This window comes from Neolamprologus multifasciatus, chromosome 23 (genome assembly GCF_963576455.1).
Source record: "Neolamprologus multifasciatus chromosome 23, fNeoMul1.2, whole genome shotgun sequence".
NCBI lineage: Eukaryota > Metazoa > Chordata > Actinopteri > Cichliformes > Cichlidae > Neolamprologus > Neolamprologus multifasciatus.
In genome coordinates this window covers 8,676,974-8,691,120 of record NC_140460.1, presented here as the reverse complement: position 1 = coordinate 8,691,120, position 14,147 = coordinate 8,676,974, and the positions used below count along the sequence as shown (strand labels likewise).

Below are 14,147 nucleotides of genomic sequence, written 5' to 3'. Positions count from 1 at the left end.
AATACTGCAAAGTTTCCAGTCCTTCCTGTTTTTGTTTTGTTTGTTTGTTTTTACAGCAGGGCCACTTTTAAATTCCATTATCTAATAAACATGAAGTTATAGGTCCATTGCTTTAGGGTAAATATCTGTTACCATGATTTAATGTTACTATGATGACTCAACTCTCTAGCTTAAGCGAACACGAAAGTCTGTGACAATCGTAATTCTGCAGGTACAATTGTTATTTGATTTGCAGAAGAAATTCATCTATCTTCAGTGTTATTCCCCAGGTATGACACCCTGTCACTTCCAAATCATCTTTTTTAGAAAGAAGAGCAAATTTCTGTTAATTGCCTTTTGATGATCACTCTCATTTTCCCATTGTGAATTTTTCATATACCTTTATTACACATAGCCTAAGCCCATATTACACAGAGCTAGAAAGACATCTATAAACACCTCCTCTAACCCTAAAATCTTTCCACTGGATTCTTTTTGTCATTTTTCAGGGAAACTTGTAGGGAATTTTCTTTCTTTTTTCCCCCTTTTTTGATGAGCTGAGATGGAGTGACCCTATTACAAAATCAAAACCAGGTCTCTGCATTACTTTTACTTTGCAAAATTTGAATGTCAAGAGCTTGACGTCTATCCGGCTTTATTTTTACATAAAGCATGCAATACCTTGTCACTCCTCTCTGCACCAACACAGTGATAGCCACCAACCAGCCAACATTCATGACATGGCTGATGGTAATAAAACAAAACCTGTGGACACAGTTGAACAGAAACAGAAAGAAATGCACAGTATTCAGCTAACAACTAGCAGCTTTTCTCACACTGATGCATTCCCATCACTCACATCACAATGTTGGCCTCACACTCAACCTGAAACAATAGAAATGAGTACTGTGAAACTACACTTTTAAGTGAAGCTTACTTAATATGCAAATCAGTTCAAGTTAATCAAACATAATCAGTTTAAATAGGTAGTAAAATGAATTATATATATATATACAGTGGGGCAAAAAAGTATTTAGTCAGCCACCGATTGTGCAAGTTCCCCCACTTAAAATGATGACAGAGGTCAGTAATTTGCACCAGAGGTACACTTCAACTGTGAAAGACAGAATGTGAAAAAAAAATCCATGAATTCACATGGTAGGATTTGTAAAGAATTTATTCGTAAATCAGGGTGGAAAATAAGTATTTGGTCACCTCAAACAAGGAAAATCCCTGGCTCTCACAGACCTGTAACGTCTTCTGTAAGAAGCTTTTCTGTCCCCCACTCGTTACCTGTATGAATGGCACCTGTTTGACCTCATCATCTGTATAAAAGACACCTGTCCACAGCCTCAACCAGTCAGACTCCAAACTCCGCCATGGCCAAGACCAAAGAGCTTTCGAAGGACACCAGGAAAAGAATTGTAGACCTGCACCAGACTGGGAAGAGTGAATCTACAATAGGCAAGCAGCTTGGTGTGAAAAAATCAACTGTGGGAGCAATCATCAGAAAATGGAAGACATACAAGACCACTGATAATCTCCCTCGATCTGGGGCTCCACGCAAGATCTCATCCCGTGGGGTCAAAATGATCATGAGAACGGTGAGCAAAGATCCCAGAACTACACGGGGGGACCTGGTGAATGACCTGCAGAGAGCTGGGACCAAAGTAACAAAGGTCACCATCAGTAACACACTACAACGGCAGGGAATCAAATCCCGCAGTGCCAGACGTGTTCCGCTGCTGAAGCCAGTGCATGTCCAGGCCCGTCTGAAGTTTGCCAGAGAGCACATGGATGATACAGCAGAGGATTGGGAGAATGTCATGTGGTCAGATGAAACCAAAGTAGAACTTTTTGGTATAAACTCAACTCGTCGTGTTTGGAGGAAGAAGAATACTGAGTTGCATCCCAAGAACACCATACCTACTGTGAAGCATGGGGGTGGAAACATCATGCTATGGGGCTGTTTTTCTGCCAAGGGGACAGGACGACTGTGTGTGTGTGTGTGTTTACTGAGACTGAGGTCTTTATATTACTGTGAGTCAAAGGCCTTAAAATGTTAGTACTAAATTTTTTACATCTTGCACTTGATACATACCCCTCATTTTAAGACTATAGCCTAAAATTGAAACTGAAACTCAAAAAGCACATTATGGAACAATGAAACCTAAGCTAAAACGACCACACTTGGAAAAAAAACTGTGACTAAACTAATAAAAGTAATAACTCAGGTTGTGCATACTTCAAAACTAGTCATTTGAATAATTTTCTTTCTTTAGTTTGATGTCCAAAGAAGATTTGCATGCACAGGAGTGTTTTTTGTTTGTTTGTTTAAAGAATATAAATTCCGCTTGCATTTGGCCTACGCTTTCTAAGTTTTCTCAAGCAGACTCACATGTGACTTTTGCAGTAATTCACAGCCAGGGGACAAAAAAAAAAGCTATTGTTGTAATTTTATATGTCATTGTTTTATATCTTATTTATCGTTGTTGTTCTTTGTGTCAAGTTTGTTTGAAGACAGGATTATTTGTCGATAAATTATCTCTGTCTGCCCTTTGGACGTGTGTCTTTATGTTTATCGGCCAACTCCGGGGTACTCATCTCCATGACAACAGGAAGTAGCAAACCCTGCAATGCCACTTTTGGCCACGTTAAGGATGTGTGGCGCTTTTCCGATACTTTGAAGGAGATATTACAGTTTTTTCTGATCTTTAGGAATTAGAAACAACCAATCTTTCCGAAATTGTACGCAATAAACATGAAATAGTACACCAAACGATTCTAACTTAAATAGGAAAAATAATAATAATTGCAAAACGTATTAGAAAGAGTTGACACTTCGCCTAAGTTTGTCATACCTAGGCTACTGCAAACCCCAACAAATTATAACATTTAAAACTCAGTCTATAGCAGAGCATTAAGTTTGGTTTGGACCACAAGTATTAATGGTTTAGAAATTTAACTATTCAGGATAAAACAAACAGATTTTACATAGTAAATTATCTTTAAAACGGTTTTAAGATTAATTATGAAAAGCCAGGGACAAAGAACAATACTGTAATTTATAAACCCTATAAATTACAGCATTATCACCTTATCACAGTCTGCGTCTTCTTCAAGCCTCCCCTGCAAGCGTCTTAAATTTAAGCAAACATACAGAGGCAGCAATAAGAAAAAATACCACAGAGATTTATTTACAATTTCAAAGCTACTAAAACGATTAAAAAGGCTATTATATGATTTCTTGCTCACATGTGCTCATCTCTAAGGAAGGATGGCAGACGGGCAATTTGGTCAAAAAACGTTTTTTGTTTTTCCAGTTATGTGATGATAGCCTTCGGTCTGGCCGGAACCCACTGATTACACAGAAGAAATAGCCTTTCTGGAGGCTATTGATTGGTGTCCTGCGTGAAATGCTGCAGTTGGATTTTATTTTATTGACTTGGCAAGAGATCCTGTGGTATTTTACACAACTGCTCGTTCTGTTTTTTAGGTTCTCACACTAATTAAGCCTTAAAGGTAAACACATTCTTGTTTATGGTGCTGTCACTGTTTATACCCAAAAGACTGATTACAGTGTTTGCCCTCGATCATTATAGTGAGGTTACTCTTGAAAAAGAGTTGTTGTTTTTTTTTTCATCTCAGTGAGACTTGCCTGGATAAAGATAGGCCATAACAATAATATTTCACGATGAACTAAAGGAATTTGAACACTTTTAAATTCATTCACTTATCTCACCGGTAAAGGTGAGTAACTCTCTTTGAAATAATCGGAATGTACTTATTTATAGATCTATACAGTGCGTAAAAATCATTATATACATTTCCTTCCTCTTTAAAGCGACACACCAGCATCGAAAACAGAATACAAAGAGGCTTTAACTGGCTGATGATAGCGACATCTACTGTTGATAGTAGTAATTACACATTCGTGTTCCGTGGTTGGTCATTTGCACTTTTAATTGACCAAATAAGTAATAAAATAAAATCCTGCCAGTATTATCTAATACCTTATATCCAAATATCTAATAAGTCAATTGCAACTCAATGTATTTAGGAACGTAGACATGGTCATGTTATTTGTTTATGTTGCGCATCAGAATGGGAATAAAGGGGAATTCAGGTTACTTTAAATGTGGCACGGTTATTATTTCCAAATGGGCTGGACTGAGTATTTCATAAACAGATGATCCGCTGGGATTTTAACCACACCTTCCTCTGTAAACCAAGGATTATCTGTAAAAGAGAAAATATCCAATGATCAGCAACTCTCTGGGTTGAAATGCCTTGTTGATGTCAGAGATTAGAGGAGAATGACCAGACCGCCTTCCCGATGAATACTAAGTCAAATGGCTACTCATTCCAACCAAGGAATGTAGAAGAAGATCTCTCAATTCACATGTTGAATATTGAAGCATATGATATCGACAGAAGACCACACCAGGTGTCACTGCTGTCATCTACAATCACACAGGTGGCCAAAAACTGGACAATAAAAATTGGAAAGCCATTGTCTGGTCTGATGAGTCTTGATTTCTGCTGAACATGCAGAGAGTAGAGTCAGAATTTGGTGTAAATAACATGAAAGCATGGTTCCAACCTGCGTTGTTATCAGTGGTTCAGGCTGGTGGTGGAGTTCCAGATGTACTTAATAAATTGTCTGATGTCACACACATGAAAAATCACCACAAAAGGTGGAGAACAACAAAGAAAATATCCCAGCCAACCCCCCAGATAACCAAGCAGATATAGTGCTGGTTTAATATCAGAGCCTCAACACCTGAGGCTTCAGCAGTAGGAGGAACTTACTTTACCATCTGTAACTTTATTATTAGTAAAATTACACATTATACAACTGTACATCAAACAAAGCCGTTTTCATGTTTAAATTACTCCTATTTTATGTAAAAGCTTAACTCACTCCTTCACTCTATTTTACACTGTTTTCAAATGTACTGAAATAGGACTAATCACACTGAAACAAAATTACACAACTACACCCAGCCACAGATAGCAGTTTTAATAACACAAAACAAAATATGGATAAATTAATAGTGTTTTAATTAATATCCATTGTGTACATTCAAACATCACTATAAAGCAGAGGCAGAGGGATGTGTTTGATGTCTGGATCACTCAGTGGCGGTGCAGCAGCCTGGGTCTCAGGGTCTGTTTTGTCTCTGTACACTAAGCTTCAGAGGTGGAGACTCTAAAACACATGCAGGATGTGTATGATTAGAAGATACAGATACATGCATTTGACATATAAACTGCATATAAACGCGGTCCTACGAGTCTAGTACAAACGTCAAGAGGATAAATATCACAAAAACACCAAAGCACTCTCTTTTCGTGTAAAATTAAAATGCCTTTATGGAATGGATATATTTTTATGATTGTTGAAGACGTATATGCCAAAACGCACTGTACATGAAAGTGCCTTTGGGTTTTTGATATTTTAGCTTATTTTAGCACAGTCACATAATCATTAATAAACTCCTTGAGCTGTTTCTTCTACTCTAAATTTCATGTACAATTACTTAATCTTTCAAACATAACATGAAGGCAGGAAAAAAACTATAACCAAATTTTTACCTTTAGTTCATTCATACTCTAAGGATCTTCTCCCATTCCGTGGCTGTAAGTGTAAACACAATTTTTAATTTCATTTCAAATTCTGCCTATTTTGTAGGCTTTTAAATTCCTTTTTAGTGGCACAAACGTAAACATACCCGATAGAGAAAGTAGCCTCTGCTCTGGATTCCTCCAGGTCCCTGGAGGTCGGCCTGTAAAAACATTTAAAAAACACACAATTTAGCCACCTGCAAAAAAGAGTTTCTGAGTTTTTGCTCTTAGTGTTGTCTACAGCGCCTCTTCACCACCAACATGTACCCACTCAAAGACTCACATCTGGATTTGAAAACACACACTCTCCACGTTTCTTGCTCACGTTTTATCGGCGTCCACTTTGTGTTTGTCAGTGCTTTGATAGTAAGTGGGGGAGGAATTCACCTGGCTTGCCACACCAATTATAGACCATAATAACTCTCAGCTTGGGAAAGAACAACTAATGTAGAGTGAGTTTGCACAGAGTGAGGAGAGCTCTCAGATATGCAACAGCATGATTGACATGGACGCTCAGGATGTGGATAAACACACTGAAATCAATTACAGAATGGAGCACACACATTTCACTATAAACATTTGCAGCAAGCGCACAAAAGTGGAGCTGCTTTCATCGTGCCTGCTGCAATTATCGTCATCTATTCATCAGCTCTTTCTATACCATCCTGTTGCTCTTGAGATATCCAAATATATACATTTAAGAAGTAACTTTGCATAATTGCTGTCACACAGTGTAGGAGGTTATTAAACAACACAGGATTTAATGACAGTTTGAGCCACTGATTGCATTTTGCATTCAAAAAACAAAGTATTTCTCTTTGTTTTATCAGTCAGTGTCTGTGGAGAACAGATGTGAGCGGTACATACGTGCATTGTGAGTCCTCTCTCTCTTCTAGTATTTAGTTGGGATACTAGACGCAGAAGAGGGTTCAACTGAGGGGACTGACAAACATACACATATACAGACACATAAATAGATACAGGCAGATACATACACATGAATAACAGCAAAAAAGAAAGTACAGACTATGGAATGTGCAAAGGCAAAGAGAAAAACACGTTTTTTTTCTCTCAACACATAAACGCATGCTACACAGAAATACAAACGTACAAATGCTTCCTCACTGCAGCAAAGTGTGTTGCCTGTGTAAATAGATCACATTCTGTGTCTCATTCCGTATCACAGAGATGGTGGGGTGAGAAAGTGAACAGCATCATGTGTCACCAAAGCAAAATGCTGTGTTATTTCAGTAAAAGTTGCTGCATGTGCATTGAAGGATGTTTCCTGTCTGTGCTGGCTTCAATAACCATAAATGCACACCGAGGAAAATAAATATGATGTTTGTAAATAATAATGACATCTGTTTTTCACACTGAGTATAATATTTGACAATTTAAATCTATCATTCTATTTTATATTAGCTGTAGAAAAAGGCTCCCTGCATCATCTAGCTTGAGTTCTGTTATGTGGTAAACGGCCAGAAAGTCTTTTGCATACAGAAACAACATGAACAAGGATTCATCTTCATCAAAAACAAACATACAAACAAATAAATGATGACATATTTTCCTTATAGTTAAGTATAAAATTGTGCGCTAAAATATCATCTGCAACTTCAGACACAATCCCCTTTGCTTTTGATACAACATTTGTGTGAGGTGTCAGGTATGAAGGGCAGACAGGAAGGATCGCTAACCCTAATACATCCAGGTTCTCGTGCGATCATGAAGCACAGCCTCCTACTAATCTATGATCTATAGGTATTTCACATGCAGAGCAAACACAGGGCAATATTTTATCATACATATGTACATATTTAGATATATTAGGACCGTGCATGTTTACATTTCCAAGTGTTGGTCTGGCATGCATTTGTGGTTAGGGGCATGACGTGCAGGTACTTTTAATTGCTGGTGTTAATAGCTCTGATAGGCCTAAATTCAGTCGATTAAGAGGCGTCACAACAAGAAGTGCAGATTCAGTTGTAAAACAGAACATGTGTTTTTTTTTAGGTCAAGCAGCATTCTGCAGCAATCCAGTTCAATCTTTTAACTTACCCCTCCCTTTGACAAGACAGAACCTTGTGGTCAAAAACTGCACATAGAGGGCAGGAATATATATATATATATATATATATATATATATATATATATATATATATATATATATATTTTTTTTTATATATATATATATATATATATATATATATATATATATATATATATAATATATATATATATATATATAACAACCAAACCTACTCAAAAACCAGCACAACACATGCAATGTTTAATCTATAATGATAGCCATATAAGGCAAAGCATTAAAGTGTGAGAAAACATTTACTTACCCTTTTGCTTTTTTCTCTCACATTCAGCTCCTGAACACACAATGAAATATTGACAACTAAATTAGTCTTTGGTCTTTTGCATGTCTTTTTTTTTTTTACCGTTGACATTGTATGATGTTAGTGGGAGGGTCATCTCATGCATTTGTAGCTGTGAGCACTGAAGCTCCACCCACATGCTGTTCACATGTTGCTTACGAGGGGCAGCCAATCAGAAAGATCTCGATAAACAGGAAGCCGGTGGAATATGAAACTGCTTGTGCCGGCACCAAATCCCAGTATAAGATCCTTTTAAATTATGAATTATGCAAAGCTGCTCTTGTAGAGTCCAAGATTAAAGACATCAGACTGGAGAAAGAGCATAATAGGTCCTTTAAAAATTATGACTGTTGCACAGTATTTGTGTCTTTATAGTTCCACGTACAGTCTTCATAGTGTTTTGCATTGGATAGGGAAAGCAGGGTATCTTAGTCCAAAGGCTTCATACTGTGAATTCTCTGAGTTATGGTTTGGTCGTTCTTTGTGAACTCTGTCATAATGCCATAATTAATGTTTTAATGTTGTGTACCAAATTCTGCAAAACAAAAGTGTTTCATGTTACTTTTCAAGTAAACAACTCTGAGGTACCTTTGATTTCTGAACCAGCATCAACACACAGAGTTCTCCTAAGACATCAGATGCCTGGAAAGAGACCAGAGAGTTGTTTAAATGTTTCAAGTTATTAAAATATAGATAGATAGATAAAATATATGTCTAAATAAACTATATCATTTTACTTGTTTAGGATTAAACTCACCAAAAACCTCAGGTCTTCAGAGAGGTAGGATGAGCATATGGCATCAATCTGCAAAGCAACACAGAGAATGGTGGAGGAGTGCAGCAACAGAAATGATTAAAAAGAATAAATCAGTGTGCTTTACCTCTTTGAGTAGCTGCCCCTGATCTGCTGTTGCCTGCTGAAGATCTGCTGGAGCACCTTTTTGTTTCATACAGAAACACATACAATATACAGTTAATACAGAAACTGACGCAACCGATTTACAGTTTTTCTCCCTTGCCCAATTTGTCATTTCTATGATTCAGGGGTCAGCTAAAACCAAGGAAGAACAGGAACTGTTATTATTATTATTATTATTATTATTATTAACAACAATAATAATAGTAATATGTATGTGTTAGTCCTTTAGACTGTATTTATGAGACTAAAATCTTTAAATGTATTCAAATACATATATATAAATATTCAACTAGGAGTAATAAAAAACTCTCTGTACAGCAAGTCAGTGTCAGAAGTATGTTAAACTGTATTATCCCCATCAAATAAAATTGTAATTAAAAAACTGACATTTAAAATGTTTTACCACATTAGGCAAATAGCTGAGAACACTTTTCTATATTCTGAAGAAATTATAAATTAATTGAATATGTTTTTATGATGAAAATCAATTTGACTTTTTCTCACTTGACTAATTTTATGCTCATTACTATCTCAGCATTATTTTACTGTGTAAGTGCTTGCTTATTATTTCTGTATTTATTTTTACCTCTTATGTTGCCCTTACAATAAAGGTAAAACAAACCCAACTCCTCACAACACATATAAATGTAAGTCTATTTTTGATCTACAAAGTAAAATCTTTTGTAAACTCCTTCACCTTGGAGAATGACCTTTGCAGAAGACAATAAGTCAACATTTTCCAGCACTGACACTGACTGCAAAAGATTACGCGCAAACTCACAGATCACTCCGACAGCTGGAGAACTGACTGTCAATCTACATCTAAGTACATCTCAGTCATTTGTTACTTTCTGTGAGCTAATAAACACAAAAAGTCAGGGGTTTAAGATTTTTTTTCCTTTCACCAAACTGTCTTGTACAGTTTGATATTATATCAGTTCTAAATGACAATGATGGACAGACTGATGAACGGATTGACTGAAAATGCAGTTTAGATATTGACCTATTTATTTTATCTTTTCATTTACCCCAACACTTTACTGGATTAAAGCATTTATAATAACATAAACTAAATCCAGGTAATATTGATACAGAACATAGACAAGAAGTTCATGTTAAAGTTAATATTTAAATTTCTTTATCACAAATCATTTTTATTTTGTTCTTTCTTAGCTTACTTGGTAAGTTTTACATTTTTTCTAAAAAATGTAAAACTTCCTTTATCCTTGCATAGATAGATAGATAGATAGATAGATAGATAGATAGATAGATAGATAGATAGATAGATAGATTTAGACATTATTCTTTAACTTTTTAAATTAGGAATAAACCTGCTTATAAGGAAATAAGCTGACTTACTTTGGCAGACTGGTATGGTCAGGATGAGGAGGGCTGCGAAGGTGATGTTGGCCGTGCGGAGTGGACTCATGGCGCTGCTGCTGAGGCTGTGCAGGGTGCTGAAGGCTCCGCGCTGACTTTGGCTCTGAAAGGTTCTCATCTCTCTCTCTTTGGCTGGCCTTTGGTGTCTTTTGTCTTTTGACTTCTTGCTCTTCTGACAGCTTGTATCTCACGTCAGAGAAATATGAAGGCTCGTGTCAAACACCCGCCTCTCGTGCTGACACTTGACTGCGTCACTGGAGCTCGGCGCGCGTAAAAGTTGTGTGATTGCCGCAACAGGTTGGCGGAACGAGGTGCTTCGGGCAGGCTGAAGGATGGATGTAAAGCAGGAAGTGAGTAAAGTTGTATCACGTCCATCAGAAAATCCAAATCATCAATAAATAAGATAAACATGTTTTATTTCGTTTTGAACTTGAAAAATACGAATATGATAAAGTAGGCTACAGTATTACTCGTGTCTTTGAATCGATATCTAGATTCAGATCGGTGCCTATCTTCTTTTAGAATTGTAAAAATTCCCACATGAATTATTGTAAAGTATACAAATTTTAAAGTATTTATATCATAACAAAATACAATTTTATTATCAACTAAACGTGTAATCCTGAAAATCTTGAGAAATTTTCTCCACTAGCTGTGGGTTTTATTTATTTATTTATTTTTATTTATAATATCATTAATAATCTAATATATCTAATATCATTAATAATTAATAATCCACTGTGCATGTATTAATGTGCATCAAAGCACTTGTTTGTATTTCTTCCACAAGTAAAATGTTCTTAAAGGAAAGTCCTAAAAGAACATTTTGACAGAGACCCGTACACTCAGCTCATAGTTTATAACCTCTAAACTAACTATTGTTAAACAGCTAGCACCAGGTGGCCAATACTTCACTAAAATTGGGTCATGCAACAGGACAATGATCCTAAGCACGAGAGCAAATCTGCAACAGAATGGTTGAAAAATACAAGAATATGCGTGTCATGGCTCAGTGTCCAGACCTCAACCTAAACGAAATCCTGTGGCAGGTGCATTAGAGAGGTCAATGGACTGAAGCAATGTTTTAAGCAAAAATTCCCTTACAGTGATGTGAGAGACCAATAAGGTCATACTGAAAATTTTAACTTCAAATTATTGCTGTTAAAGATTGTTCTATAAACTACCAAAACATGGGCTATGCACCATTAAGTCCTATGAAAACTTTGTTTTTCACAATTGTAGTTATTTTTAATCATATTTTTATGCTAAGTCACACTTTCATCGTGTGTTTGAACACAGGTGCCAGTAAAAAACAAGAAAGATGGTAAGTGATATAAGAGAGGTTTTAAAGGGGTAAAAACACACACACACACACACACTCAGGAAAATCAAAACGTTGAAAGGACTGAGAGTTGGTGTAGACCATAGGTTTGCTGGGAAGACATAAGCAGAGCTATATCCCAGTTACTGTTTATGACTTTTCACCTTGTTCCTAAAGCTTGAAATTGGTTCTGGTTTCATTTTATGTGGTCATCAGCAAAACATCACCTCACCTGTGAGATGGAAAATGTTATTTCACGCTTGAGACCCACTCTAATAATCAGTGGTAAACACTAATGTAATATGATATTGTAGCATGGATTATTTAGTGCTGGTGCTAGTTATCCAACACACTGTTGTGCTACTTTTAAGAATGCAAACACATTTCCCAATGATAACTACTATTAATTTTAATGAAAAGAGACAGAATATATGCAAAAATCCAGAAAAAAACAACAAATTATATTACAACCGGTTACTTAATCAATCGATTATAGATCAGTCTTGAGCTCCATGCAAGATCTTGCCTCATGGGATGAGGATGATCATGAGGAAGATAGTGGATCAGCCCAAAACTACATTACAGGAGCTTGTTATTGATCTGAAAGCAGTTGGGACCATAGTAAAGAAGAACACCGCTGGTAAAACACTAAGCACTAATCTTACAACATCTGCAACGTCTCCCTGCTCAAGACTGCACATGTACAGAACTGTTTGCCAGTGAACATCTAAATGATTCAGTGAAGCCTTGGGGGGAAAGTGCTGTGGTCAGATGAAACCAAAGTGCAGCTCTTTGGCATCAACTCAATCCACCATGTTTGCAAGAAGAGAAATCCTGAGTATAACCCAAAGAGCACCATTGCGACCCTTAAAACCGAGATGGAAACATCATGCTTTGAGACTGTACTTTAGATGGAGGCATGTACTGGAACAAGTTGGATAAGAACCTCCTTCCCTCAGCTAGAACACTGAGGATGGGTCGTGGATGGGTCTTCCAGCATGACAATGACCTAAAACATACCGATAAGGAAGCAAAGGACTGGCTAAAGAAGAAACACATTAAGGTCATGGAGTAGTGTAGGTAGTCTCCAGACCTCAATCATATAGAAAACCTGTGGAGGGAAACGAAGCTTTGAGATGCCAAGAAACCTAAAGGAATTATAGAGTTTCTGTAAAGAGGAGAGAGGCAAAATCCCCCTTGCCAACAAGGGTTTCTCCACCAAGTACTTAGTAATGTTTTACGTGTAGCTTAAACACTTATTTCATTCAATGACATACAAATAAATTTATACATTTCATCTAATGTGTTTTTTCTGGGTTTTTGGTTGATATTCTGTCTCTCTCCATTAAAATAAAACAACTCTAAAAATTGGAGACTGTTCATTTCTTTGTAAGTGAGCAAACTTACAAATTCAGCAGGGGATCAAATAATTATTTCCCTCACTGTAAGCATGGAGCATAATGTATAGTGAATTATGTCTTCTTTTTTTCCAACTTTTGTTAAACTTTTCATGCATTCACGCAGTCGTGGATAGTTAAATGTACATCATTATTAGGACGAGTCATTATAGATCATTACTGAATTATCTCTTCTAATACCAGATAATTGTTGGCCTTTGTGTGAAGCAGCGTGTGTGAAAGCAGACACACTTGGCAACGCTACATTTCATTTGGATCCAGACAGTGTAACAAAAGGAAATAATGATTGCCACTGTTCTGTTTTCTTCATCTCGACCCAATATGAATATAAGATGAATTAATGAGATACTACAAAGCAAGTTGGGTATATTTTGGCTGTAATTGGCTTCACTGTTACAAGCAGGGGCTTGGATTTATTGACTAAGAAGGCATGACACGAACCACAAATGAGAAACAGATGTTGCAACAAAGATTCTGAAGATTTATTGGAGTCATGTAGATACTCCATAAGGACTTTGTGCACACAGCAATATGTGATTCATTGTCTCAAGATTTGAAAAGCACCTTTGCCACTTACATGTACACATAAAAGTACTTGAGAAATTATAATACTGCTTTCATTTACCACTTTCATTACCTGCCACCAGATAAAATGTATATATATTGATTCACTGTAAAAAGATTAAAGGTCATTTTTAAGTCACTTTTGCTGTGGAAACAAGAGATGCACTCGACAGAGGGCTGTAATCTGCTCACAGCTTTGTCTTCGAAATCTGATGCGAGTTTGCTTAATGGCACAAGTAGAAACAAATGGAGTGTGCTGATAATGGAGCAATTCAAGGAGTCATCACACTCATCTCCACCCTTGTCATCCTCCTACACTAATCTCGCGAACCATGCTTTATCTCCCACTTTTCCTTATTGTGAATGGAGACCAAACAGTGGAGGTCACGGTGCAAGCATAACAGCAGGATGACAAGATATATTGTTCTTTGTTTTTTGATATTTGTTAGGTAAACACAAGTTTTCACGGTCTTTTGAAGTGAAATGAATGCTAAAGTTGCTTCAGTAACACCTGCTGAGCTCATGAAAGCTCCCCTTGGTCCAGCATTCTG

At 36.7% G+C, this 14,147-nt stretch overlaps 1 protein-coding gene across 2 annotated transcripts; it reads right to left on the bottom strand.

Moving 5' to 3' along the window:
* Positions 1-3,786: 3,786 nt before the first annotated feature.
* On the bottom strand, positions 3,787-10,745 carry nmu (neuromedin U). 2 transcript variants are annotated; one of them, XM_085150817.1, is made up of 10 exons: positions 10,273-10,745; positions 8,876-8,931; positions 8,752-8,799; positions 8,583-8,636; positions 7,940-7,988; positions 7,666-7,697; positions 6,475-6,549; positions 5,715-5,768; positions 5,578-5,620; positions 3,787-5,191 (listed from the first exon to the last, which is right to left on the bottom strand). In XM_085150817.1, exons 1-9 carry the CDS (start codon positions 10,409-10,411, stop codon positions 5,585-5,587), a joined length of 543 nt encoding a protein of 180 aa, XP_085006943.1. In that variant the 5' UTR covers positions 10,412-10,745; the 3' UTR covers positions 3,787-5,191; positions 5,578-5,584. The 2 variants fall into 2 exon arrangements, with proteins under 2 accessions (XP_085006943.1, XP_085006942.1); XM_085150816.1 differs by lacking the exons at positions 6,475-6,549; positions 7,666-7,697 and having other exon boundaries at positions 7,959-7,988; positions 10,273-10,730.
* Between the last annotated feature and the right edge of the window lie 3,402 nt (positions 10,746-14,147).